This window comes from Pan troglodytes, chromosome 15 (genome assembly GCF_028858775.2).
Source record: "Pan troglodytes isolate AG18354 chromosome 15, NHGRI_mPanTro3-v2.0_pri, whole genome shotgun sequence".
In the NCBI taxonomy this organism is placed as follows: Eukaryota; Metazoa; Chordata; class Mammalia; order Primates; family Hominidae; genus Pan; species Pan troglodytes.
Window position 1 is genome coordinate 79,461,172 of NC_072413.2, and position 27,408 is coordinate 79,488,579.

At 37.7% G+C, this 27,408-nt stretch overlaps 1 protein-coding gene across 2 annotated transcripts in view; it reads right to left on the reverse strand.

Moving 5' to 3' along the window:
* Nucleotides 1-27,408, reverse strand: part of SEL1L (SEL1L adaptor subunit of ERAD E3 ubiquitin ligase) — a 60,854-nt gene that overhangs the window by 12,594 nt on the left and 20,852 nt on the right. Inside the window, exons 4-18 of one of the 2 annotated variants that reach the window (XM_510102.8) lie at nucleotides 20,446-20,613; nucleotides 18,563-18,668; nucleotides 17,083-17,245; nucleotides 13,980-14,033; nucleotides 13,830-13,889; nucleotides 12,784-12,865; nucleotides 12,262-12,416; nucleotides 9,451-9,507; nucleotides 6,853-6,921; nucleotides 4,762-4,839; nucleotides 3,626-3,688; nucleotides 2,230-2,317; nucleotides 1,762-1,910; nucleotides 667-832; nucleotides 50-124 (exon numbers count right to left, since the gene is read on the reverse strand). In XM_510102.8, coding sequence (XP_510102.3) covers nucleotides 50-124; nucleotides 667-832; nucleotides 1,762-1,910; nucleotides 2,230-2,317; nucleotides 3,626-3,688; nucleotides 4,762-4,839; nucleotides 6,853-6,921; nucleotides 9,451-9,507; nucleotides 12,262-12,416; nucleotides 12,784-12,865; nucleotides 13,830-13,889; nucleotides 13,980-14,033; nucleotides 17,083-17,245; nucleotides 18,563-18,668; nucleotides 20,446-20,613 — 1,533 coding nt within the window. The remainder of the gene's footprint in view (nucleotides 1-49; nucleotides 125-666; nucleotides 833-1,761; nucleotides 1,911-2,229; nucleotides 2,318-3,625; nucleotides 3,689-4,761; nucleotides 4,840-6,852; nucleotides 6,922-9,450; nucleotides 9,508-12,261; nucleotides 12,417-12,783; nucleotides 12,866-13,829; nucleotides 13,890-13,979; nucleotides 14,034-17,082; nucleotides 17,246-18,562; nucleotides 18,669-20,445; nucleotides 20,614-27,408) is intronic. The other variant, XM_016926528.4, reaches the window with a different exon arrangement.

Below are 27,408 nucleotides of genomic sequence, written 5' to 3' on the forward strand. Positions count from 1 at the left end.
CATAGGGAGGTCCCTGGGTGAAACTTTTATCTTAGAATTAATCACTTACCTTGAGAGGCGGCCCTGTTCCAATGTAGCAAAGCTCTGGGATAAGTTTCATTCTCACCTACAATGGTTGCTTCTCCTACAGGAAAAGAAATGAAATACAAATCAGGCATTTAAGAAAAGGCACTAGACTTAATTTTCATTTGCAAAGTAGGAAGGATAGGTGAAGCATAAGTTAAACAAGAATTAGGATATAAGAATTAAAACAAATACTGAAATTAATTACTGAACTAAAATAGTGAGTTCAAAGCAATCACTGGATGCAAGAGGGCACTACTTTATGAAACATGTTGTATCTACAGAACCAGTCATGAGACTATTGAGCCACTCTTCTACAGTGTTGGGAAAATGGCATTTTTGTATCCACTGTATTTTGAAAAATACATTTATGCAAAGTGCTTAATTTTAAAATGAATGTCAAATCCATTTCTACAGTCAACTCGTTATAAAACTAACTTTGATGGCTAAAGTAAAATATTAATAACTTAAGCCTGTGTGTTCAGTTCCAGTTACAATAATAAAGAACGTTTCCTAGTAGCTTTTCTTTTTGAATACATTAAACAGTTTACTGGTGTGAACTCATACATTCTAAACCTAAGGCAGGACTAAAATGAACCTTACTCTGATCAAGAATAAAAGCTGCATTGCTTTGTGCCACTTCATAGCCCTGTTCGGCCAGGAGGAGGTACTGGATCACTGCAGCATTGTAATCGCCATCTTTATAGCTGTTATAGGCAGTCATAAGCCTTTCAGACCAACGGCCTCGTTCACATACATTCTTAAACAACTGTGTGAGGTGGGGAAAAAAAATACCAGTAACAGAAAATAAGAAAGATATACCAGAAAATCACTTATGCACTTTGGTTACACATGACTATTAAGCTTGCTCCTTCAATTTCTGGCAGCTTTCTTGAACAGACATAAAAGTTTGAGATACTTATTTAAAGTTTTCACTTACTCTTTAGAAGTCAACAGGTTTATAAAAAAAAAACAGTACACAATTATTGTACTACAAAAATGACCATTTACTCTGCCCGGGCACTGTTGTAATGATTTATGTATATTACCATTCTTAATCTTCCCATGAGATTCATGAGGAACCACCCTAGGAGGTAAGTCCTGTTAAAAGCCCCATTTGACAAGTGAGTAAACTAAAGCACAGAGATTTAGAAACTTTGCTAAGCATTTATCAATGTCACTCTAAAGTGCCAAGTCTAAGAGACAGCAAAGAGACAATTTCCAATTAGAAGATATTAGCATTCCTTTTTGGAACATTCATTCAACTTCTTTTTCTTTCTTTCTTTTTTTTTTTTAAGAGATAGGTTCTTTCTATGTTGTCCAGGTTGGTCTCGAACTCCTGGGCTCAAGCCTTCATCCACTTCAACCTCCTAAGTAGCTGGGACTATAGGCATGTGCCACTGTGCTCAGCTTATATATTTTTTTGATGCTGATTATTATCAGATACTGTCTTAGGTGCTAGAGATACTGCAGACACCAATATCTCCCCTTATACAGTTGATTGTAATAGGGAGACACTGAATAAATAAGTATGGTAATTACACACAGACCCCTCGGTCTTCCCTCAGTGTATCAAAGCTAGGTAGGCTGAGTCTAGAACTATAGAAGAAAACATACAAAAAAAACAGAATTGAAAGCGCAGACTTTCCTGCTGGGCAAATCAACTCCCTACACACAAGATGGTAGGAAAGACCTTACCTCCACTGCAGTGTGACATGATCGCATCACGCCGGTGCCACTGGCATGCATCTGAGCTAGGTTATAGAAAGCCAAGATATGGCCTCCCTGAGAAGCTAAATTAAAATACTTCAAGGCCTGTTTATAATCTCTCTTGACTCCAATGCCGTCTGTAAGAAAAAAAAAAAAAATCACACGAGATAACAGACTTAAGATTTAGCTAAGTATCAGAGAAGGCTTATATATGAAGAATAAAACTCTAATGAAAGAATTCTTACTGAGTAAATATGTGAATCTAATACAAGTTAACACACTGATACAGATTAATATAATTTACAATGAAAAACAAGATGTACAAATCATTGAACTGGGAGAACATTTAACCAGCCAGAATTTGATAGCACCCATTTCCATATCATAATGCCATCTAGTAGAAAACAGCTTAATTTAGATCTTGGTGTATCCATCATTAATTCCAGTGTTACTTACTATAGTACATGGAACCAAGCTGTAGCTGCCCATCCACCCAGCCTTGTTCAGCAGCTTTCTGGAAATACTTAAGGGCTAGATCATAATTCTGTAGAAAAAGATGTCATATGATGAGAAAGCTCAAAAGGCAGACATACTCAAAAGTTAAGAGATTTATTTAAAAAAATGAACAAAGCATATAAAAAATATTCCCAAAGAGCCATTAAAAAGACCACTTTCTAATTCTTATAATAGATAATAATATACATTAAGTCATAGGGGGATTAATATTTAAGGTGGTGAAGAAAAGTAAATAGAGTTTTTGTGAAACAATTTGTATGCTGCTCTCAGAAAGCATAAAAACTAGTAGAACATCAGACCAGGAATTAAGAAACAGTCAATCTTCTCTGCTAACCAATCAACCCTTTTTAAACCCCAATTTTCCTAAAATTAAAGAAAGAAAATTATCTCCTTATTCATTTATTCCGTGTACCTTACCAAACACTACGATTATTATACTTCAAAGGTCATATGTATCCAAGAAGAAAAGTTAAAATAAAGGTTACTACTGAATTTTAGTGTCCTAGAATGACTAGAAGGCCGCAAAATGAGAACACATTACTGTCTTTTGTGTTAGAGAATACCTATAGATATTAAAAACCTAGCTCTTAAACCTAGCTCTTAGTTTCAGCCTCAAATTAAAAGGACATATTACTTGGAAAGATCAAATAGAGAAGGAAACTGCAATGTGAATCCAGGGACATCCAACATGAGGAGGCTGCACAGAAGGATGAGATGCAATGGCCAAGGAAACCCAGACACAGACAGAACACCAGGGAAGCGAGAGGTCAAGTGAGGTAGAACCAAAAAATGTCAATTGGATCGACATTTAGGAGGTTACTGGTGATCTGTACAGAGAGTATAGTTCCATGAAGCAGAAGTTCGATTGCTAAGAACTCAAGAGTGAATGACAGCAGCTTAGTTTGACTCTGAGTGAAGGGCTGGGAGAAGACAGGTGGTAGCTAGAAGGGGCAAAGGGCAGAACAGAAAGCTTTCCTCCTCCTCAATGGAAGGCAGTTATGCATTTTGTCAGGCTTGAGTAAAAAAGCAGGCAAGAAGATGTTTAAGTCCTGAGAAATGGTTAGAGGACGTGGGGTAGAGAGCAGAGATGGAAGAACAAGAAACAACTCCATACCTCTGGGAGAAAGTGCCAGACACAGAGCTGTTCTAAGACAGTTGAGATGGTGTCTGTCGGGTATGGGGTGGTAGTGAGACAAACTCAGACAACAGAAAGAGGTTCAGCTTTGCTTACAATGGAACAGCCCCACCTGGGCTGACTGGAAGCTAATTAAGGAACATGTCCCTACCTCTCCAGCTGACTGCTCATTAAAGAGAGAATGTCAGACTGAACACTTACAACTTGAACTCCTCTCCCATAGAGGTAGGCCATTCCAAGCCCACTCTGTCCAACTGGGTTGCCCTGCAAAGCAGAGAAATCAGACAAAAGAGTGAAAAGAATTCATTCAAAAATAGGCAAGAATAAATAACTGCAAAATAAATCATTTATAAGCATATTCAAAAACATGTCTTAGTACTTTTCAATTCAAAACAAAACTTTCTTCTTCTCATCAGACTAAACATAATATTGACTTTTAGACATCTGGGGGCTTTGGGTAATTTGCTTAAAAAGAGTAAGTAGTAAATTCATTTAGAATTACATTTTGTTGACTTACTTTATGACCATCTGTACCATGAATTTATGACATAAAGCATGACTAATGTATTTCATCAAAATGAAAGGCAGGTCACATTTTTGCAGTTTTTCACTGGTAACATCCCACTCCAATAAAGAGGGAAGATATCATGGAACACCTTGTAATAATAGCATAATCATGTAATAATAGCAATGCTGCTATCAGGTGACAAAGATACACTTAGGATTATTGGAGTGTCATGGAACAAAGAGAATCACTGTTTTGGGACTAGAAAGAAAAAAATCTAGAATTTGCCTAAACTCAGAGGGACAGAAGACATCTTTAAGAAGATTGTCATAGCATTCCTTTGGGAAGCATTCAAGTGACATCTGGAACTACAGTAACATGTATAATAGTTGACAGAGAGGTAAGTGTACATACTGAAGACATACAAGATTTCAGGTACTCATATGCAGTTTTCTGAGCCAAAGAAAGCCTAAATTATGTACTATGATTATCAAAAGTACCCTATTATGTAAGCTTTTAAATTTCATGTTGTGATACAAATAGGGTAGATTATATAAGCTCAAGTTCCATTACTAAAAATCAGTATTTCCCCGATTAGGAAACTTCTCAGTGAAACTTAACAATTAAAAATTAACAACTTGGTCCCTAAAAAAATTGCCTTTTATCGGGAGGGCTTTGTTTAATTAATACATTCACATGAATCATACTTAATATGCAGTTTCAATAATGTATAGCATGAGTTGGTTATGATTAACCCTTTAATATAACAAATTCATTTATTAAAATATTAGTAATATGGTACACATTTCAGTACACTGAGACAAAGCCTTACCATGTCAGCAGCTTTCTTAAAGTAGTGGAGAGCTGTCTCATTACTCTGAGGTACAATGTCACTTCCTTCCGAATACATCTGGAAAACAGATCCCAATTTCAGTAAGAGCTGTAACCCTCTCTCCAACTACATTTTTCTCCTTTCTCATCTCCTTTGAGTTTTGTCAGATCTCATTAAATCTTTCCAAAAAATTTAGAATTCCCCACAGGATATTTTAGAATTAAAAGCAAAGGCCGGGTACAGTGGCTCATGCCTGTAATCCCAGCACTTTGGGAGGCCAAGGTGGGTGGATCACCCGATGTCAGGAGTTCAAGACCAGCCTGGCCAATATGGCAAAACCCCATCTCTACTAAAAATACAAAAATTAGCCAGGCGTGGTGGCGTGTGCCTGTAATCCCAGCTACTCAGGAGGCTGAGGCAGCAGAATTGCTTGGGCCCAGGAGGCTGCAGCTGCAGTGAACTGACAGCTTGCTACTTCACTCCAGACTGGGCCACAAAGCAAGACCTCATATCAAAACAAAACAAACAAACAAAAAAAAACAAAAGAATTAAAAGCAAACTCTTAAAAGCAAACATTTTAGTAATTATATACTCTTGCCATCTCAAATTTATGACTTATTTATAAACATGAATACATAAAATCAGCTCATATATTAGTCTCAGAAGAAATCTTTAAGCCCAACATGAATCATTTTTCTCACTCTATTCCAGGGCAGTCAAATGGTTAGTAAGTTGCTTAGGATCAGATCAGTGATTCAACAAGGAAAGGGGAAGCTGCTTGCAGCATTCATTCTTCTTTCTCCTCTACCACTACTTTCCCCAGGATAAGATCACAAGTGGGTCTTAAGTTCAGGAAACGAAGTAACTAAAAGGTTTACTTGAAGAGGGTTTAAACACCAAACAATTAGAGCATCAGGTATGGAGAATGATAAAGGGCCAAGAGAAAGAAAAACAGAATGGTCAAGACTGTCTTTATTCACATACATGTTAAAGAAACAATAAATGCAAAAAATAGTTTTTAAAGAGAGTGACAGTAATTCAGAGCAAGAACCAAAAGAGGAGGAATGAAACGTTCTTAAATGCTTAACAAAAACAGAGGGAAATACCAAGTTCTATGCTATGGAACAGCTGGAATATTTAAATGTAGTTACCACACCCCAATTACTAGTATGATCATGAGGCAAATCATGATGAAATTTCCCTATTGTAAAAACCTTTGTGATATATTCCATCTAAACTTCCTTACTTTAGGATTTAGTTATAAGTGAAAATACCCATTGATTTATACTATGTTTCAAAATAATGAAAAAGTTTTGAGATTCTTCCATGACATATGGAATTTATTTATAAAGTTTCTAGACTTAAATGTTCTGTTCCCTTGATTGAGAACACAGCTACAATGAGAAGAGGTGGGTCATGGCTATCACATTTAAGACAATTAAAAACTCTGCAGATAAATTTCAACAAACTCTAATTGCCTCTATTCAGCATGGAAGGAAACAGACAACTGTGAGAGTCTTAGCAAAAAACTGCACAGCATCAAGAATACATTCCTCATTATTGCATACAATACACAAAAAGTAAGAGCTCAGTGAGAGCTAATTTCAATGAAGAATTAACATACTGATGAGCAAACACTATTTTTTTTTTTTTAGATGGAGTCTTGCTCTGTCGCCCAGGCTGGAGTGCAGTGGCGTGGTCTCGACTTACTGTAAGCCTCAGCCTCCCACGTAGCTGGGACTACAGGCGCCCACCACCACACCCGGCTAATTTTTTGTATTTTTAGTACAGATGGGGTTTCACCGTGTTAGCCAGGATGGTCTCCATCTCCTGACCTCGTGATCCACCCGCCTCAGCCTCCCAAAGTGCTGGGATTACAGGCGTGAGCCACCGCGCCTGGCTGCAAACACTATGTTATATTTAAGTTGCCTAAGAAAATGCCTCAGAACAGCACTTTAAGATATAATAGTCTTGCACTAGAAATCTTATTTCCAATTTATTTTTGGTAAATTGTAGATCCTGAACACAATACATGCTAATTATGCAAACACCTCTTGCTATTACATAAAACATTCACAGGATGTACAGTACCTTTCCCAAAAAGGCCATGGCATGTGAATTGCCAGCATTTGCTGCTAAATTGAAGTAGTCAAATGCTCTCTATGAGAAAAGAATTTATTAAAATAATTAGTTTTTAACAGAATCTGCTTTTGACTTTCAGCCAAAATAATCATTTCAGGAACATTTAAAAAATCTTGTTATATTACAGTGCTTTAAAAACAAGAATACCCAGTTGCCAATATTTTGAAAGAGAAATCAGTACATCTAGAAGTTTTATTTTACCAAATAACAGTATCATTTATCATTAAGTCATCTGCATAATTATAGATGCAAAGAAATTTCTTGTGCTGCCTAAACGTAAGGTACAACAAGCCTCCTGTTACTTACAGGCAAAGCGAACATCAGCCTGCTTAAAAGACATTTAAGAGCAGCTTGACTTCTTTGGTCTATTTCTCTAATGATAACCTGGGAGAAAGGAAAAACTAGAAGTCTTTCCAAGACATGGAGCATATTTTCATTGTTGTCTAAAGGAATACATTCCTCTTGTACTGTTTAGAGAAAAATTCTTGACCCTACTTAAAAATCACTTAAGTAAACACACTAGCATCAGCAGAAATTCATCATCACCACTCTCAACTGTATTGCAGCCCATTTTTGTTAAGGACCTTGTACCATTGGTTATTCCTCTTATTTTCCTTGCTGACTTAACTTCTCCCTCTTTTGGAACCAGTGCCCCCTCAATCACATTCTATAATCTCATCATCAAAAAATAAAACTCAGCAGGGCACGGTGGCTCTCACCTGTAATCCCTGCACTTTGGGAGGCCAAGACAGGCAAATCACTTGAGGTCAGGAGTTTGAGACCAGCCTGGCCAATATAGTGAAACTCCGTCTCTACTAAAAATACAAAAATTAGCCTGACATGGTGGCATGCACCTGTATTCCCAGCTACTCAGGAGGCTGACGCAGGACAATTGCTTGAACCCAGGAGGTGGAGGTTGCAGTGAGCCGAGACTGCGCCACTGTACTCCAGCTTGGGTAACAGAGTGAAACCCTGTCTCAAAATAAATAAATAAATAAAATAAATAAAAAATAAAACTCAAACCAAAACACACAAGATATGTATCTCCTTTAGACCCCCAATTTCTCTCCAATGATGACTGTTCTGTTAGCTACTTTCCTTCACAGCCAAGCTTCTCGAATAAATTGGTGACATGCACTTCAATTCACTCTGCAATCTAGTCTTAATTGGCTTCCACACACTACATCAAAAACACAGCTCATCAAGGCCAGTGATGATCTTCATATTGCCAATCTAAATTTCAGCTCACCTCACTCCACCTTTCTCTGCAACATTTGGCAGAGTCCATCATGGCTTCCTTCTCGACAGACTCTTAGCTTGGCTAACAAGATGTCACACTCTCCTGGTTTCCATCCTAAGTCTACCTGTACCACCTAAGTCTCCTTTGCTGGTTATTTTTCTATCAGTTGACTTCTGAACATTAAAGTTCTTCAGGGCTCAGTTTTGGACTCCATTCTCACTTTGCATTCTCTAAGCAATCTCATCTATTCCCATAGATTCACACACCATCGAGATGATGGCAACTCCTAAATTTATATTTTCAGCTTCAATCCAGTCTATTTGACTACCTCTGAACACACTATCCAATGCCTGAACATACCCCTAAAATCTTCTCTTCTTGACCTCAACTTGCTTCTCCTCCAGCAACTCAATTTAAGCAAATGGCAATACCATCTTACTGGTTGCTTAAGGTATCAGCTCCCCTTCACTTATATCCCATCCATCCCTAAGGCCTGTTACATTTACCACCAAATACATCTTGAATCCACTACTATCTTCCTTTACCATAGTTCTAGTCCAAGCCACATTCTCTCTCACCTGAACTTCTCGAATATTCCCCTCCCTGATCTGCCTGATTTTATTCTTGGGGTCTTCTAATTCATTTTCTATACTGCAGCCAAAGCCATTGTTTTCAAATCTGAACATGCTGATCTTTGTAGCTCCTTGAAGTGCTGCAGGGATATGCTGATGTGATCAGGCACTGCTTAATCTAAGTTCTGTTTCATGTACTATGGGCAGACCAGTCATATTCCTGTAGTATGGGCAGACTAGCCATATTCCTTCCTGTCTCTGGGCCTATGCACATACCGTTCTTTTTGGCCTGGAAGGACCTTATCTCCAGGGTCAACTTCAATGTTTTCTACTTCTCTTTACAGAAGTCTTCCCTGGCAAGCGGTACCTCCTACCCATTAACCAATTATTGTATCTTTTAAATCTCCTTTGTAAGAATAACCACAATTTATATTTGGTGTGATCATTTAAAAAATATCTAATACTCCTATTAAAGTTAAAGCTCCAAAAGGTCAAAAACCAAAACTATTTTGTCCAATATTGCATGGTGAATGCCTACCAGTGAATGGCACATAGTAGGTACTAATATTTGTATTCTTCAGCTTTCTTAGGGGTTGGTTACATCTTGAAAGCTCATTTGTGATGGGTGTTTAAATGACAGAAGTTTGATACTGGCATTGACTTAGCAAGAAATACATTGGGAACATCATTTCCTGCTATAACTGAGATGCAAAGCCCTAGGAACAGGGTAGTTACCTGATGATTCTGTTCTACTCCACGCCCTCCGTGCAGGTGCAGTTGTCCAAGACCAACCTGAAAATGATCACAAACAAGGCAAAAGTAAGTGGTACCATCTGGCACACAATTAAAATCAGACCAACAAGAAATGATTTGGTCATAAAATGGCTTCTGTTCATGACTCAAAAAACAAAAAGATTTAGTCTTAACTCCTGAAAATGCTATTCTACTTTAATTAACCTAAAAATTTTGAAAAGTAAAAACGTGTACTTGTAATTGCAAAGTACCATTTGCGGCCAGGTGCGGTGGCTCATGCCTGTAACCTCAACACTTTGGGAGGTCATGGGTGAATCACTTGAGCCCAGGAGTTGAAGAACAACTTGGGCAACATCGCAAAATCCTGTCTCTACAAAAAAATAGAAAAATTAGCCGGGCGTGGTAGCATACGCCTGTAGTCCCCGCTACTTGAGAGGCTGAGGTGGGAGGATCACCTGAGCCTGGAGAGGTCGAGGCTGCAGTGAGCTGTGATTGTGCTGCTGCACTCCAGCCTGGGCGACAGAGAGAGATGTTTTCTCAAAAAAACAAAAAACGGGCTAGGCACGATGGCTCATGCCTGTAATCCCAGCACTTTTGGAGGCTGAGGTGGGTGGATCATCTAAAGTCAGGAGTTCAAGACCAGCCTGGCTAACATGGTGAAATCCCATCTCTACTAAAAATACAAAAATTAGCTGGGCGTGGTGATGGACGTCTGTAATCCCAAATACTTGGTAGGCTGAGGCAGGAGAATTGCTCGAACCTGGGAGGCAGAGGTTAAGGGGTGCCGAGATCGTGCCACTGCACTCCATCCTGGGTGACAGAGCAAGACTTTGTCTTAAAAAACAAACAAATGAATAAACAAAACAAAAAACAAAAACACAAAGTATCCTGCTAAAGTGGAAGTGAAATAAAGGCATTTTCACATAAATTAAAACTGAATTTGGGCCGGGCACGGTGCCTCACGCCTGTAATCCCAGCACTTTGGGAGGCCGAGGCGGGCAGATCACGAGGTCAGGAGATTGAGCCCATCCTGGATAACATGGTGAAACCCTGTCTCTACTAAAAATACAAAAAAATTAGCCGGGCATGGTAGCGGGTGCCTGTAGTCCCAGCTACTCGGGAGGCTGAGGCAGGAGAATGGCATGAACCTGGGAGGCGGGGCTTGCAGTGAGCCGAGATTGCACCACTGTACTCCAGCCTGGGCGAGAGCGAGACTCCGTCTCAAAAAAACAAAACAAAACAAAAAAAAAACTGAATTTGTCCCCAGTGAACCTGCTCTAAAGGAAACACAAATGGGTGCTCTTCAGAAAAAAGGAAACTTACTAGAAGCTGGGAGATACAGTAAGAAATAAAGAGCTGGCTAGGTGTGGTGGCTAATGCCTTTAATCCCAGCCTTTGGGAGGCTGAGGTGGGTGGGATCACTTAGACCAGGAGTTCAAGATCAGCCTGGCCAACATGGTGAAACTCCATCTCCACTAAAAATACAAAAATTAGCTGGGTGTGGTGGTGCATGCCTGCATTCCCAGCTACTTGGGGAGGTTAAGGCACAAGAATCGCTTGAACCCGGGAGGCGGAGGTTGCAGCGAGCTGAGATAGTGGCACTGGGCAACAGAGCAAGGATCTGTCTCAAAAAATAAAAAACAAAAAAAATAAATAAAAAGCAATGAAAAGGTAAATTTGAAAATAAATGTAAATTAATATGGACTGTACAAAACAACAGTATCTCATGGTACCAAAATATATAAAATCAAACACACACAGAATACTCTGAGATCTCTGCTGTCCTGGAAATGGTAAAAGTGCTCATCGTACCAGACTTTGATAAGTCAAGGATGCATGTTGTGATCGCTAGATAACCACTACAAGAGTAGCATCATGCTGGCAGAGGGGAAGAGATGCAACAGGAAAAAGCACTCAACCAAAAAAGGGCAAGAAAGGAGAGAAGAGTAAACACAACAAGCAAGATACACAGAAAGCAAGTAAAACAGAAAATTTTAAGTAAACTAAATTTTACAATAATGTAAAAATAAGATGTTTAATTGAACAAGTTTATTATAATTTCTATCAGCTAACATTTAGATCCACGTTTCACTACGTTTTTTTTTCCTTAAGACTCCACTGCTAGTCTTAAAACCAACTGTTCTTAATAAGTATCTAATGCTCATCTGTACATGTCCTAAATTCGAAATAATTGCAAACTTAGTGGAAAAAAATATAAATGTTAAAGTTCTTTTTATTTTAACATCAAAAGAAGCCACGAAACCTGTGTGTGCACACATGGTACTTTGATGGACATTATACAACTTCCATTAAATGAGCTTACTTCTGTTCTTGACCTTGAAGAAATTATGATTTTTAGATGAGCCAAAGAAACATGAATGGTAAATAGCTCTGAAGAGCATCTGATATTGCAAATATTCCAGGGACTTCTTGTTTAGAGAAAGTGACAGTTTTCATCATTGGTGACTCTAGTAACAGCCTTCATCATCGGTGTTAATGCTGCTCTGTTCAAGCAGTGATTTTTTTAGGGGCAGTACACGGGAGAGTCACCTGGACAGTTTTAGGAACCTTCAATGCCTAGGCCCCATCCCACACTAACCCAAATGGAATCTCCTGAGAGTGTGAGACTCTTGGTTTTTTTTTTTTAAGGGGCTCAGGTGATTCTAATATGTAGTTCATAATTGCTCAGGGCAATGAAAATGTAACTTACAGATATAAGTGCTTGCTCCCGTCCCCCACAGATTACAATATACAATGCAGTAAAGATATTTGGTGAGATGTTCAAACACGTACCTGTGCTTGTACATCACCTTTTTCAGCTAGGAACTGGTAATATTGAATCAAATCTTCTTCTAGCATTCCACTGTTCATTCCTGGATTTTCCACTTCATCAGGCAGCCGTATTCTCTGTACTACTGAGCCTCCTGTTAGCGAGATATCACTAGCAACTGAAATAGAGGGATAAAATAATAAGGTGGAGGAAAATCAGAAGAATTGTTCCAGAGAGAGAGAAGTACAATTCCAGCTGCCAAACGTTGACGAACACATTGTTAAAGGAAGCTGTTTTTACAGTAGTCTATATAGATCGCAAATCAGTAATCTATTAATAAATTGAACTTTTTTTCACAACGTAAATAGAACCTAAAGCAAAATTATATAAAGAAAAAAGTACTTCTGAACCTCTACTAGTTTAAAGATGAGTCCACATAAAAGAGCCATTTATAATACTTCAAATAGAACAATAAAAATAGAAATGTTTAAAGTTAATTCCATTTATTTTTTTTTCCTAAAAGGTAAAAGAGGCAACATAGATACCATGATTGGCAACAAGACGATAGTGAGTCAGGGCAGATTCACAACTCTGGAGGACGCCGATGCCAGCCCAGTATCTGTAACCCTGTAAAACAACTTCACGTGAGGAGGCAGCAGTTTCACGTACTTCAGTGTCATTCTTCGTGGAACAAATAAAGCTAAGCATACCCAGAATTTTGCTGTCATTTGATCCAAGTACACTAACACCTTATTTATGCTAAGTGTTAGGTTTTGAGGTAACGGATTCAGCAACTTCAACAAGAAGGCCATAGCTAAGAGCAAGGAAATAAATGATATAGTTCCTAGAGCAATCAAAATAGATGTCATAAACTTTATTTTTGAAGTGTGTGCATTTTACTCATAAGAGAAAAATTATAAGGGCTTTTGCTTAGAACCAGTTTTAATCTTAGACATAATTTTATTAAAAATGAGTTACTCTTCCAAATTAGCAAAGAAAAAGTAACAAATTAGCAAAACAGGGAAAATGAGACTACTGGAAGCAGGCACAGTGTCACTAGCAATAAATGACCAGAATAAATGGGAAGACAGCCAATCATGAAGAGTAAAAAACAGAAAGTAGAGCTCTCTGGAGTCATTCTGCACAAACAACTCCATGAATTTTAACAATTCTTAGGGCATTGTTGCAAAATATTGTATAATATTTCATGTTGTTTTTCTATAGCCACCATTTACAAAATTTTGAAAAACTAAAGAAAAATTTTAAAAATTATGATAATCTAATGTAAAAAATGATTCTGACAATTCCAACTCAGAGAAAATTTAAAAAGAGCCATTTATCAGATCTCTCTTTTTAGGGGCAATCAGCCAAACTAATCATTTTAAAGAAAAATTGTGGACTCCACCAACTTTCATTTACATGTAGATTCCATGTGTTATATCCATTAACAAGAATTTGAAGGAAGTTCAACTGAATATTTGGTCTTAATACAAGCAAATCTGGATCATGAAAGCTGAAAAAGTTGTGGCCGCTATAAACCACAAATTCTTCTGATATTAATATTATTAGCCTTCCACTGAAGTCTACTTACCAAAACCATGTGGGCTATTAGATTGCCCCCAAGAGCTCCAAATGTATAATATACAAGAGCCTGTGAAAGAACAAAACATGTTTAACTGAACATAGGCATGCATTTATTCAATTCAAATTGTAATATGCAATAAAGTTTTAATAGTATTACCTTTGCCTGACTTGAATTAACACCAAGTCCAGAGGCATACAGAAAGCCAAGAGCCTGAAATAGATGATAAAAGTAAGAAATCTTGCTTTGGTGAAGGTTTATCCAAGACAGACACAGACAGACACAGTTTTATATACTATGAAAAAATGCAAGAGTCTTTAAATGCTAAAAGATTTGAATTCAAGTATGTACAAACATGGATTAAAGAGCCTTGGAAAAGCATTCAGAGTTTTACACATTACACAATTAAATTAAATGTAGCATTATTTAAAAAAAATTTTTTTTATTTGTGGCTTTTTTTTTTTTTTTTTTTGAGACAGGGTATCACTCTGTCATCCAGGCTGGAGTGCAATGGCACGATCTTGGCTCACTGCAACCTCCGCCCACTGGGTTCAAGTGGTTCTCCCACCTCAGCCTCCCAAGTAGCTGGGACTATGTAGAGGCGTATGCCACCATGCCCAGCTAGTTTTTGTACTTTTTGGGAGAGACAGGGTTTCACCATGTCAGCCAGGCTGGTCTTGAACTATTGACCTCAAGTGATCCACCCGCCTCAGCCTCCCAAACTGCTGAGATTACAGGGGTAAGCCACTGTACCCGGCCACAATTAAATGTAACTTTATTTTTATTAATTTATTTTTTCCGAGACAGAGTCTTGCTCTGTCGCCTAGGCTGGAGACCAGTGGTACAATCTCGGCTCACTGCAGCCTCTGCCTCCCAGGTTCAAGCAATTCTCCTGCCTCAGCCTCCCGAGTAGTTGGGATTACAGGTGCCGCCACCATGCCCAGCTAATTTCTTTTTTGTATTTTTAGTAGAGACGGGGTTTCACCATGTTGGCCAGGCTGGTCTTGAACTCTTGACCTTGTGATCTGCCTGCCTTGGCCTCCCAAAGTACTGGGATTACAGGCGTGAGCCACCACGCCCAGCCAAATGTAACTTTAAACAAGACAAAAAGTTTAGCTTGAGGACAATTTAATACTAACTAGAAAGACAAAGCTGAATACATGTAAACATGACTTTATGAACAGCCATTATGAAGACAACTCCCGCTATAGGTACATCAGCATATTTCTCTATATATGCAGAAAGGAATACACTATGAAAACAGACAAGATATGAATTACCAAGATAAACTATCTCAGATATAAAAAGAGGAGCAAGGGGTCAAGCTGAAGAGGTCAAGGGAGAAAGGCTGCTCTACAATGTTAGAGCACACATGATTTTCTAAAAATAAAAACACAAAAATGGAAGAAATAATGCATTGGTGAAGTTCAACCTTTTCAACCCTTTGCCTTCTATGGATCATCCTTGATGATAGGAAAGTATAAGCTAACATGACAAAGGCAGGTGTGGCAGAGACTGGAGTGCTCACTGAAATCATGAGCTCCTCTACGTTTTCCAGCCTCTCCGTAGAATCACATGCCTGGGGTATGGCTGTCAGGGATGTAAGCCTGAAAACACCCTAATGAATCCTGAGGCTCTCTTTTCTCACTTCATCATGGCATGGAAGCCCCGTGTAGCAATCAGTGTAGCTACATAATAGAAACAGCCCATGACCAGGAGTCACTACTCAGAAAAGAGTGATGCCAACAGGAGAGCTACATCAAATCTAGTATGAGCAAGAAATAACTCTCTGTAGTGTTAAGCCACTGTGATTTGCGGGTTTTGTCTGTTGCATCAACTAGAACCAATTTTCATGGAGAGGGTGCTTTGCAACATATAAAGTGCTGTGGCTTTGTAAGGTTCTAATATTAGAGGGAACTGATGCCTTATAAAGTAAAACCGTTCTTCAGAGCAGAATACCTCTGAAAATAAGAATATATGTGTTTTTATATAAACTGATTCACGCAAAGAAGAGAAAAACCTTTGAAAACAAAGGGGAACAATTAAGATATAATCTGCTTATAATAAAATACCGAGGAAAGAGCTGCAGAATTGTTAGGTATTCAGTTCTAAGAAAACAACTGTTATGACTCCTGTTATTGTTTATATAGTTTGAAAACAGACTTCCCTTGTGATTAGATATTTCACTTATCTTTAAGCAGGTCTCGCAGCTTGAATAAGCTTGAATTATTGAAGGAATTTTAAATAAATATGATGGCCCCCTAAATCCAGGTGTCAATCTTAGCATTATTAATGGGGAAACAACCAGATATGTTATCAACTGTTGTGATACAATGTAGAATACAGAACATCCCTTGTAATGTAGTCTAGCCAAAAATATTTTACTTGTATTCATCAGCCTTTAGCTGTGATATCCTATTGACAGGAAATACAGGTGATGAAGAAACAAACTAAAAGCCACCATGAAAACAAACTGAGGTAGGATATTCCGCAGAAAAACTGGCCCTATCTCTAATATAGACAAAAAAGGGATTGGGGTATACTAGATAACAACCAAATGTAAGGTAGAGTCCTGGATTGAATACCGGTTTGGACAAAACAGGTATAAAGAAAATTTTTGGGTTCAACATCATATGAACATAGTGTGGGTATTATATGACTTAAAATGTGCTGGGATGAAAAGGTGAAGTTCCAGAACAATAGACAGTGATATCTCATTTTAATAAAAATATCGTGTATATATACACAAAGAGAAAGATCTATTACAGAAAGATATGCATGCACACTAATATATTATTACTCATATTTGGGTGGTACATATGTGATGTGTACTTCTTAGTTTTGTTAGTTTGTATTTCTAGTTTCCTATAATGGACATGTACTGCTTCTGTAATAAAATACTTATTTAAAAAAACACCACGATTAACATGAGCTGCAACATCTGAACTTTGGAAAAATGCAATGGTGAGTAATTTCAGATAAAAAGTAATTATCTTCATATTTCATTCTCTACAGATCTAATTTGGAAAAGTACAAATGTAATTGTGGCAAGGCACAACTGCAAAAATGTCTTCCATGACCATAAATGTTCCCAGACTAAGGAAAAAGACTATCCAAGAAGACTGATAAAATGGTCAGCCACAAAATTGGTATTTATCTTCCAGTCTGACTTTTTAAAAGAAGTCAGGACAGAGAGAGTAAACTGCTTTTAAAACTAACAAGTGTTACATGCAGAGAGATTCTTCACTGAGAATGTACTTACAGTCTGTCCCTTGGGAGAGCCTTCCTCAGTCAGCTTCTCAAACATCTCTCTCGCTGCCTGGATATTCTGTGGCAAGTAATCACCAAATAAAAGAGCATATGACACTCTCTCCAGGGCTTTGGTATGGTTCATGCTTGCTGCCTTTTGGAGATACCGATATGCTCTTCAAATGTAAACAATTAAAAACCAAATTAGTAATGTTTTGAAACTGCCATTAAGTTTTTTTGATCTACTAAAACGCAACATAAATAATCTCCTTATGTTACAAAACCCCTTTGATAATCTTTTTGAGATGGAGTTTCACTCTTGTTGTCCCGGCTGGAGTGCAATGGCATAATCTTGGTTCATTGCAACCTCCACCTCCCAGGTTCAAGCAATTCTCCTCCCTCAGCCTCCCGAGTAGCTGAGATTACAGGCGTGCACCGCCGTGCCTGGCTAATTTTGTATTTTTAGTAGAGACGGGGTTTCACCATGTTGGTCAGGCTGGTCTCGAACTCCTGGTCACCTCAGCCTCCCAAAGTGTTGGGATTACAGGCATGAGCCACCACACCTAGCCACCCCCTCTGATAATCTTATTTCTATTCAGTCATATTACTTATACATGTAAAAAACATCCCTTTTTAAAATTTTTTTTTGAGACAGGGTCTTCCTCTGTTGCCCAGGCTGGAGTGCAGTGGTGTGATCACAGCTCACTGCAGCCTCTCTACCTTTCAAGTTCAAGTGATCCTCCTACCTCAGCCTCCCAAGTAGCAGGGACCACAGTGTGCACCATCATGCCTGGCTAATTTTTAAATTTTTTTTAGAGACAGGGTTGCACTATGCTGCCCAGATTGGCTAGCTATTTTGTTTTTCATATAAGGTACCAGTTCTCCCTGTTATCCTAATATCTTGAAATAGTCTAATTATACTAACAGTAATTTTAAAAACTTCTATTAAAAAAAGTTAACCGATTTGCAATAAGAGAATATGGTGGTGTCCAGTATACGATCTAATAGTAACTGTTGCAATTTTCTTTTTAAATCTTTGCAGACTATAAAAATGTCAGCTGAAATTAAAAGGACATAAGATGTTACGAGATAATCACTTGTTCTGTTTTTTCCAAGCACAAATTCCTAAATTCCAGTCAAAAATTACAAAGCAAAAACAAAAAACGTACTTGACAACAATTCTTTTTGTTTTATGTCATTTTGAATTCTAAATAGTATATGCATGCTTGGTTCTTAGAAACTACTACAACTTGAGTCAATCATTGCCATTTTACTCACTGTTTGTTACTGTAATCAGTATAACAATTTTACCTTAACTAAAGTGTGGTAAAAGCAATGCTACTAATGCCCGTAAGTGATATTACGTTTTTTTGTAATGGAACTTAAAAAAATCTTCTGCGTCTCTGGCAGCGCACTTTTTAAAGAATGTAGTTGCTATTTGTCTCAGTAATGGCCTGTCATGGGGGAAAAGTGGACTTAGCAGTGCTACCTACTCTCTTTTTTGGCTTTTCTTATTGCTTCCATTAAGGATTTTCATTCCAGTTTGATACATCATTTCTGCTTCCTGCATCTGCCGTCTCTTAGCAGCCTCTTCTTCGGCTAAAAACAAAACGTCAGATGCATTTAAATGGATTTTAATTCTACATCAATTATCAACCATTAGTATTCTTTCTTTTGGGCAGTCATACAAACAAAATGAATGATCTTTCACTATTCCCAAACATGATTCTAAAAACACTTAAGTGTGGCCTTTACATGACACAAGATAAAACTTAAAAAAAAATATATATATATATATATACACATATATAAAATTCACTGAAATCACTTTTTTATAGAAATACCAATACCAAGCCACTCTTAGAGGGTACTTTTCTGTTAGTAATGCTAACTTTTTAAATATAATTCAACTAAAATTTCAGATTATATGTGATATGGTTTGGATCAGTGTCCCCACCAAATCTCACACTGAATTGTAATCCCTGGTGATTACAATCTCTCTCACCTGTAAGGCCTGGTGAGAGGCGACTAGATCATAGGGGTGGTTTTTCATGAATGGTTTAGCACCATCCCCTTGGTGCTGTTCTTGTGATAGTAAGTTCTCACGAGATCTGGTCATTTGAAAGTATGTGGCACCTTGCTACTCATCATCTCTCTCGTTCCTGCTCCCACCATATGAGACGGCTGCATCTCATATGGTAAGTTTCCTGAGGCCTCCCAAGAAGCCAAGCAGATACCAGCATCATGCTTCCTGTACAGCTTGCAGAACTGTGAGCCAATTAAGCCTCCTTTATTAATAAATTTCCCAGTCTCAGGTATTTCCTTACAGCAGTGTGAGAATGGACTAACACAATATGCCAAGGTCGGCTAAAATAAGGTCAAGACATAAGAACACAGTAGTCAGAAAAATACTGTTGGGGTCAAAGGACACTTTAGCTCTATTGGAAATACTGTATATCTTTACAAGGTGAAAATATTTGATTAACTATATAATACAAGTTAGTAAAAAATAGATTTTTATTAAATATAGAAACTGATTTAATGTTCAAGTTCACCAATTTTTCAAACTGATATAACACTGAAAATCATAGAACTGTTATAGATTTTTCAAAAGTTATTTTGCTACTGTAAGAACTCATCAAAACAAACATATTTCATTAGAACCAGTATTTATAGAAACAGAAGCAAATTCTTCTTATAATATAAAAAAATTCTGGTGCATTAACTGGAGTACCCAGTCACGCTGGCCTACATCTAAAGATGGACTATATTTGATGTGCTCTTTTAGGATTGCCCAAATATTCTATAATAGCCATTTTTTTAAAAAAATTGGTATTTAAGGGGTTATGTTCAAGATTTTCTGTTGTTTTTTCATAGTTAGAAAGTTTTTCCTGAAAACAGCTTTCCTTAGAGTCAGCATCTTTATAATGACATTTATACTAAAGATGGTTAAATACACTGTATTTGTCAAATGTTACCTTGGTATAGCATATTTCACCTTAAGTATTTTTAAAAAGTTATTTATTTTTCTTCTAATCACTATTAACCTTCTCCATAATGGCCCAGTTTCCTTTACTGCCCCCAAAATGTTTTATGTTTAATAATTTATCAGCCTGCCTGAAGGGTTTAACAAAACAACCTGTGTATACCAACGGAAAACCATCTCTAAATAAAATGTGAGTGTGACTTGAGTGACAGCCTGAAAATAAATACACCACGTTTCCCACTCTTAAGTCCACTCTTTAAGGCTGTAATGACATCAGCAATGCTGGCCATTTCTGACCAATGTGGAAAAAGGATGGCTAGAAAAAGGCCTTAAAAACATTGCCCTAGACATAAAGCAATGCAGATCTGCCTCCTACTGAGCAATACTTACTTTCACAAAAGCCCCACTTTTCATCTGCTTTGTAGTCATAGGTTGTAGCACACCACAGTCTGCCATCTTCCCTCCCATCTGATGTACATTCATCATACTCCTTATCTAGGAAAAGAAAAGGGAAGTGGCAGGGCTCCCCATGTGCTGTGCCTTCAATGGCGGTCAAAGCTGGAATGACAAGAAATAAAAATCTAAACATGAAACAACACCTCTGGTATTCATGGATTCAATGCCATCAATTTTGGCTGTTGGAATTTGAAGCAAAGATTCATGATGCCTGATTTGTAACTGGGAACATAAAAGGGCTAGCAATGATTTTGATGAGGGAGGACTTGGTTTAGTCAATTTAGTGAGCATGGCTAGCTGACTACATAGCATCTGTGTCTAGGTTAGACTTTCTGAAGTTCCTGATATATAACCTTAGAATATTAAAGGTCTACTGTAAAACTCCTGCCCAAAAAGTAAGCAAAAAATAAGGCAAAATGCAAGTGAATCAATTCTACTGCTCAGCACAGCTCTCGTTTCTGAATGCTGTAAGTCAATTTCTTCAGTAATACAGAGTTACAAAGGGCAAATGCTCCCCTCAAGGCAAAGCTAACCACTCACACACTCCTCTGCAATCCTGTGGCATTTTATTAGAGTACTTATCACATGTATGGAAGTTACTTCTTTACCATACTCTAGTTCCCATCGGACTTTGAGCTTGTTAAGGGTAGAGACTGCATCTGTAATTTATTCTATAAATTATTTATGAGTATCTCTTAGGTGTTGAAAATTATGGTAGGTGCTAGAAATGAGGTGCATCAGAGATCTTTGCTACACACAACTTACTGCCTAGCCAGGAAGAGAGATACTAAGCAAATGTGTGATGGATGCTGTGGAAAGGAAAGCCTCCCCTCTCAGGAACTGAGGTTTCAATTGAACCTGAAGGGCGTGCAGGAGTAGCAGTGAATGAAAGGCTCATGGGTGGGGTGGGTAGGAGTACTCAAACAGATTGGTGCTAAGGTGACAAGTATCAAATGAATGGCAAAGTGGACAACAGAAGAGGCTAAAGCAGCATGAGGAAGACAGACTGGGGAAGACCTTACATGTCTTAATAAGGAGTTTGAACTTTTATCCTGAGAACAATGGAAACTCACTGAAAAGTTTTGCAAAGGAGTGACATGCTCACATTTTATTAAAAGAGTGGAAAGTATGTAAAAAGTAAGGCTGGATGCAAGGTGACCAGTTTAAAGGTTGTTAACAGTAGTCTGAGAAGCAATGGTAGCCCGGAGAGGGGAATGGAATGGAAGATGTGGATGTACTCAAGTGATGCTAAGAAGGTAGATATGGTACCACTTTCTAGATGTGTGGATAAGAGGAAAGTTGAGTCAAGGAAGATACCCAGGTGCTTTAGGGGTACATAGATGGCTGCCCTTACTAAGATACAGAATTCTAAAGGAGGAGTAGGTTACTGGGTAGGCACTGCTACATTCAAGGTGGCTATTAAAAAAACAAACAAACAAAAAACAAAGAAAAAACCCACACAAAAAAACAGCAAAAACAAAAAATAAGTGAAAATGTCTTAAACATGTTTCAGTTATAGCTAAAAAAAAAAAAAAAATTCTCCAGTACACAGATAACACTTGAATTCAAGAGTATGCATAAGAATGCTGCATGAGAGGTATATGAGAAGACCAGAGGCCCAGGACTAAGCCTAAAACCGTACACAGTAGGTAGGAGCCCATGTCAACTTCCACTGGTTGCTTTTACATGGAGAATTTAATTGGGTAGCAGAGCTCGGTCATGAAGGGTATAGATTCTGGGGTCAGAACATTTGATGCAAATCCTACCACTTATTAGCTGTGCACTTTGAGCAAATTATTTAATCTCTTAAGATTACTTAGAGATAACATCCTTATCTCCAAATAGGAGTAACAGTCCTTATTGTTTGCAAAGACTGACTGAGATAATACATGTAAAGGACTCATTATGATGCCTATCACTTTAGGTAATAAGAGTTCAAGAGATGACAGCTGCTATTATTATGGGCATCCCTGCTCTGAAGGCTAGAAAGTATCCCTTCTATCTTTCCAGTGTGAAAAAAGACATATCCTACAATACTAAATTAAAACATACTTTCAATAAGCTATGAAAGACAAAATGAATTTCAAATGGTTTACACCAAGTAAATGTCACTCATCATCCTGGTAATAAGAGGCAAATAACTTTTTTTACCTTTGCTTTGTCTATGTTTTAAAGAAAGGATCTCTAATGCAATGTATAGGCAAGGAATCCTTTAGCAACAACTTCAGAGGAGTCATTCTGACTACAGAATTTGGAAAGGACATCCCTATACACTGCTACTAGATCCAAATCTGCCGCTGCTTTAGAAAGACAGTGTCTGAGAGCCAGGCACGGTGGCTCACGCCTGTAATTCCCAGCACTTTGGGAGGCTGAGGTGGGCAGATCACTTGAACCCAGGAGTTTGAGACCAGCCTGGGCAACATGGTGAAACTCTGTCTCTACTAAAAATTCAAAAAATTAGCTGGGTGTGGCAGTGGATGCCTGTAGTCTCAGCTGCTGGGGAGGCTAAGGCAGGAGGATCACTTGAACCTGGGAGGCGGAGGTTGCAGTGAGCCGAGAAAGCGTCTGTAGAACTGCAGTTTGTAAACCTGAATTTCAAATTAAATAGCAAATGATGGTTTAAAAGAATTAATACTTCTATGATAATAGAAATCTTTGTCTTAAAAACAAATAACTTATCATAGGAATTCTAGTTTGCCAAAACTTCTATTTTCTAAATGTTTCAAATATATGAAATAATTCCCTTTCATGTGATGAACTATACAACAGAAAAGAAACTGGAGAGAGTAAAAAAAATTTGACAACAAAAGGTTTTCATCTACTGCTGATTCAGCACTGACATAAGGAGGAAGAACCCTCAGGAGGCACTTGCTTCATCAATTTAGTCAAAACTGCAACCTGTCAAAATAATTCATTAGTGAGTTACTACAAAGAAAATTTGTTTCTCTCAGCTACCTTCTCCAAGGGAAATCACAATATGGAAAGTGTTACTACCTTTTAAACTTGTTCTAAAATCTTCCAAAAGTTACTGATTGGGACTCTCTAGTTTCAAATCGATTATCTCAAACAGAAACTCCTCACAATAGTTTTAATTTCAGTTAATTTTCTTTCTATGGAGAAATCCTGCAATAATTTCAAAGCCATCCTTTTAAAAACCTCCACTAGAAGAGTATCAATTTTAAAAACAAGGAAATCACTGCTCCGGTATAATGAAGCTGACAGGTTATGCAATTTAAATTAGCGATAACCAGTATCAAATCTGACACCATGAAAGGGAAAAATGGGTTCTCAGTTCTGCAGCTTCATGTAAAAATTCACATTTTCTAGGTAATGAATCATATTTTGGCTCTACAATTAATGACACAGTATCCCAATCTATTTAGACCTCAAGAGGAAGATATTTATAGTACAGAACTTATTGTAATAATGAACAGAATGCTTTACACTTCAACTAGTAGAAATCTGCTCTTGCAAAGTCAATTAAAATCAGTCAAGAAAGTAAGAAAAAGTAAAAAGCAAAATAAAACGGAAAATATGCAGTGTCGGCCAGAAGATGGGTAAATAGGCACTTTCATACTCTTAGCAAGTGTATGGATTAATACAATCTCTTCAAGAGGGGGCATTTGGTAATATCTGTTAAAATGTAAAGGTCCATATCTTCAGATCCAGCTTTTCTACTTCCAGGATGTTTACTTAAAAAAATGCTCCCATAAACACACAAAGAGATTATGTACAAGAGAATACTTGTACAGTATCCTAATTTTAAAAACATAAAACCAAATGAACTCAAAGATCTACTGATAGGAAACTGGGTAAATACACTATGGGGCAGCCATTAAACGAAAACCGGGGCATCGTCAACACGGAAGGAATTAAAGGTCCCTAGAGAGTAGTGGAGCCAGGGAAGAGGATCAAAGGCTGAGTCCTGAGGCAAGCTCATGTTTCAAGATCAGACAAATTCTAAGGAACCAGCAGCCAACTGAAGAAAGTATCTTCAGGGAAAAGAACACTAGTGAGGGGTTAAGATGAGGATCAGGAACCGACCAGGTAGGTATTCAGCAATTAGAATGTGACTAGTGGAGAAGAGTAGATTTAGCAGTCTGGAGGAGGCTCAAGCCTTGCTGGAGCTGGATTAGAGAACAGGAAGAGAGAAAGGGAAATCAGTGATTATAGAGAACGATTTTAAAGAATTATGCTATAAAGGGGAGTAGAGGAGTGGGATGGTAGCTGGAGGGGGACTAAGGGATACAAGATTTTTGTTTTTAACAGATAAGATATTACAGTATGCTTGAACATTGAAGGAAAGAATACAAGATAAAAAAGGTAAACATAGCTAGAATGCTGATCTCTCTCTCTCTCTATATATATAGACAATTAAAGGCTAGGGGAATATAAGCACATCTTTTTCTCACTTTAAATTGTAAAATCAAAACAGAAAACTAAAAGTTAATTTCTTGATCTATACAGATAAACAAAAATAATTTAGCTTTGCAAATTTCTCATTTTAAGAACTTTTACAGTTTACATAGGTGATATTTAAATAAGAAAATTATCTATGTAATCAGACTGTCTCTCTGAAACAATCTGGTACTTCCAAACATAGAGTACTAAGTAGCATATGAATCAAATATACCTGTAGTCAAAGATAGCTGAGAAACAATTATTTAATGTTAAAAAGCTACCAACCTCAAGACAACTGTCATAGTGTTCATCAATTTTAGTAAACACCAACATAAAAGCTCAACCAAGCAAATGATTGTCACCAAAAAAAATCTCCCAAGGACTATGAACAAAGCACCAGTACATATGGTTTAAAGGAAACAGAGTACTTGACTTAAAGTAAGTGATATAGGCCAAATGATACAGGCAATATTTTACTGTTGTCTGGGAATATGCTATAGTAATATTTTGGGGAAAATACCAATGGTATGTAATTTGCTACAGACTGCTTTCACCAAAAGTTGAAAACTGCTAAATAAGGTCTAGAAACATGCTATACGAAGAAAGCCACCGCTTTACAGATTAAAATGTATTTTTCAGAAGATGTATTCATATGCAGAATGAACAAAACGTTAAGATCACGGTTCATACAAAGCTCAGCTCTTTCTGTGAGAAGCAACTAATCATTTTAAAATACAAAGAGAAAGCAGCACAATCACTGGCCCATGTGACCAGAATAAAGTGGCAAACTTCATATTAATCAGGTGACAGGCACTGTCAAAAACCATCCAGAGTAAAACTTGCTCAGGAAAGCTGCTATTTAAGAACAGTGGGTTTCTCTAAACAACGGCTTTAAAGACACGTGAGTTTTCAAAGCTGTGGTGTGGCTGGGATCTACAAGGATGGTCTCCTAAAGGAGTTTCCTTGCACAAATAATTTGCTTGTAAAACCAAATCAAACCAAAGAAACAATAACAAAAAAGCCTTTTCATGAAAGTCAGGACCTGTTGCAGGCAACTGCCTATTCTTCTATCTTCTGTTTAATATGATTGCTAGGTTAAAGGTCGTTCCTTTCCTGCCATCCCCACTTAAGCAACAATGAAGTAGAAATGCCATTCTGTTGCTCAACAAACTTGCTTCAGAACCCAATTTTAAGCAAGATGTAGTCAGTTTAAACTCAGTTCCTTTTGTGCCATTTGAAATAGATCAAGATGCCAATTACTCTATTTTTCTTTTTTAAGGCTATAAGGATGTGTTTACTGCAGAGACAAACAGTAAGAAAGTATACAAAATTAAAGAAAAATGACAGTTATCTTTACCTATCACTTCAAGTTATTTCTGTCAAGAGGTAATGACAGTTAGTGAAAAAAGAAGTTCTGGACCTTTTTCATTTGCAAACTTATTTTTACAAATGGCTTCTCTTCACATAAAGGATTTGTGATGGTTAATTTTGTGTGTCAACCTGGCTGGGCCATAGTGCCCAGATACTGAGTTTATCATTGTTCTGGAAGTTTCTATGAAGGTGATTTTTGGATGAAATTATTTAAATTGGTGGACTTTGAGTAAAGCAGATTATCCTCCATGATGTGGACAGACCTCACCCAATCAGTTGAAGGACTGAGCAGAATGAAGACTGAACCCTATGAGGAAGAAATTCTCCAAGCAAATGGCCTTTGGTTCTGTTTCTCTGGAGAACTGTGACTAATACAGGATCATACTAACTGAACTACTTTTCAATAGGACATTTTTTTGCTTAACATATCATTGACATTCTTGTAGGTGGCAGACAGGGCAGACTGCCTCATTACTGATTCTGAACCACTTCCCCAGGAAAAATAGTTTCAGAATTCTCCTAGTGTCTTCTGAAAATGCTTCTGCTCTTCTGATGCAGGCAACACTTCTTCCTGAGGACCCAGGCCCTGAAGGTGCAGCCACTATCAGATTTGACCACATGGAACAAACATGAGGATGAAGCCAGTCTACTGAGGAGCTGAACAGGAAGAAAGGGAGAGCTGGAGTCTCTGATGGCACAAGTCCTGAACTGCCTATCTGTGAGTTCTAGTTACATGAGCCAAATAAACTTCTGGTTCTGCCATTGTCTGATGGATTTTTTTATTTACAACAAAACCTGTTCCTTTTAAAATGGCTATGGGTATTCTATAATAGGGAATACCACAATGTAATCATTCTCCTTATGATGGCCTTTTAATTATTCATTCATGATCAACAAATGTTTATTGAGATGATATGCAGAAAACAGTTAACACAGCAAGCCTGACTAGTTATCTTTTGAAAGACCGCTTATCATGTGGCCCTCGGCTGCTATCTACAAACTTAGATTTTGGAAGGGTTCCCACTGAGAGGTGAAGCCAGCTGGGCTTCTGGGTCAGGTGGGGACTTGGAGAACTTTTCTGTCTAGCTAAAGGATTGTAAACACACCAATCAGCACTCTGTGTCT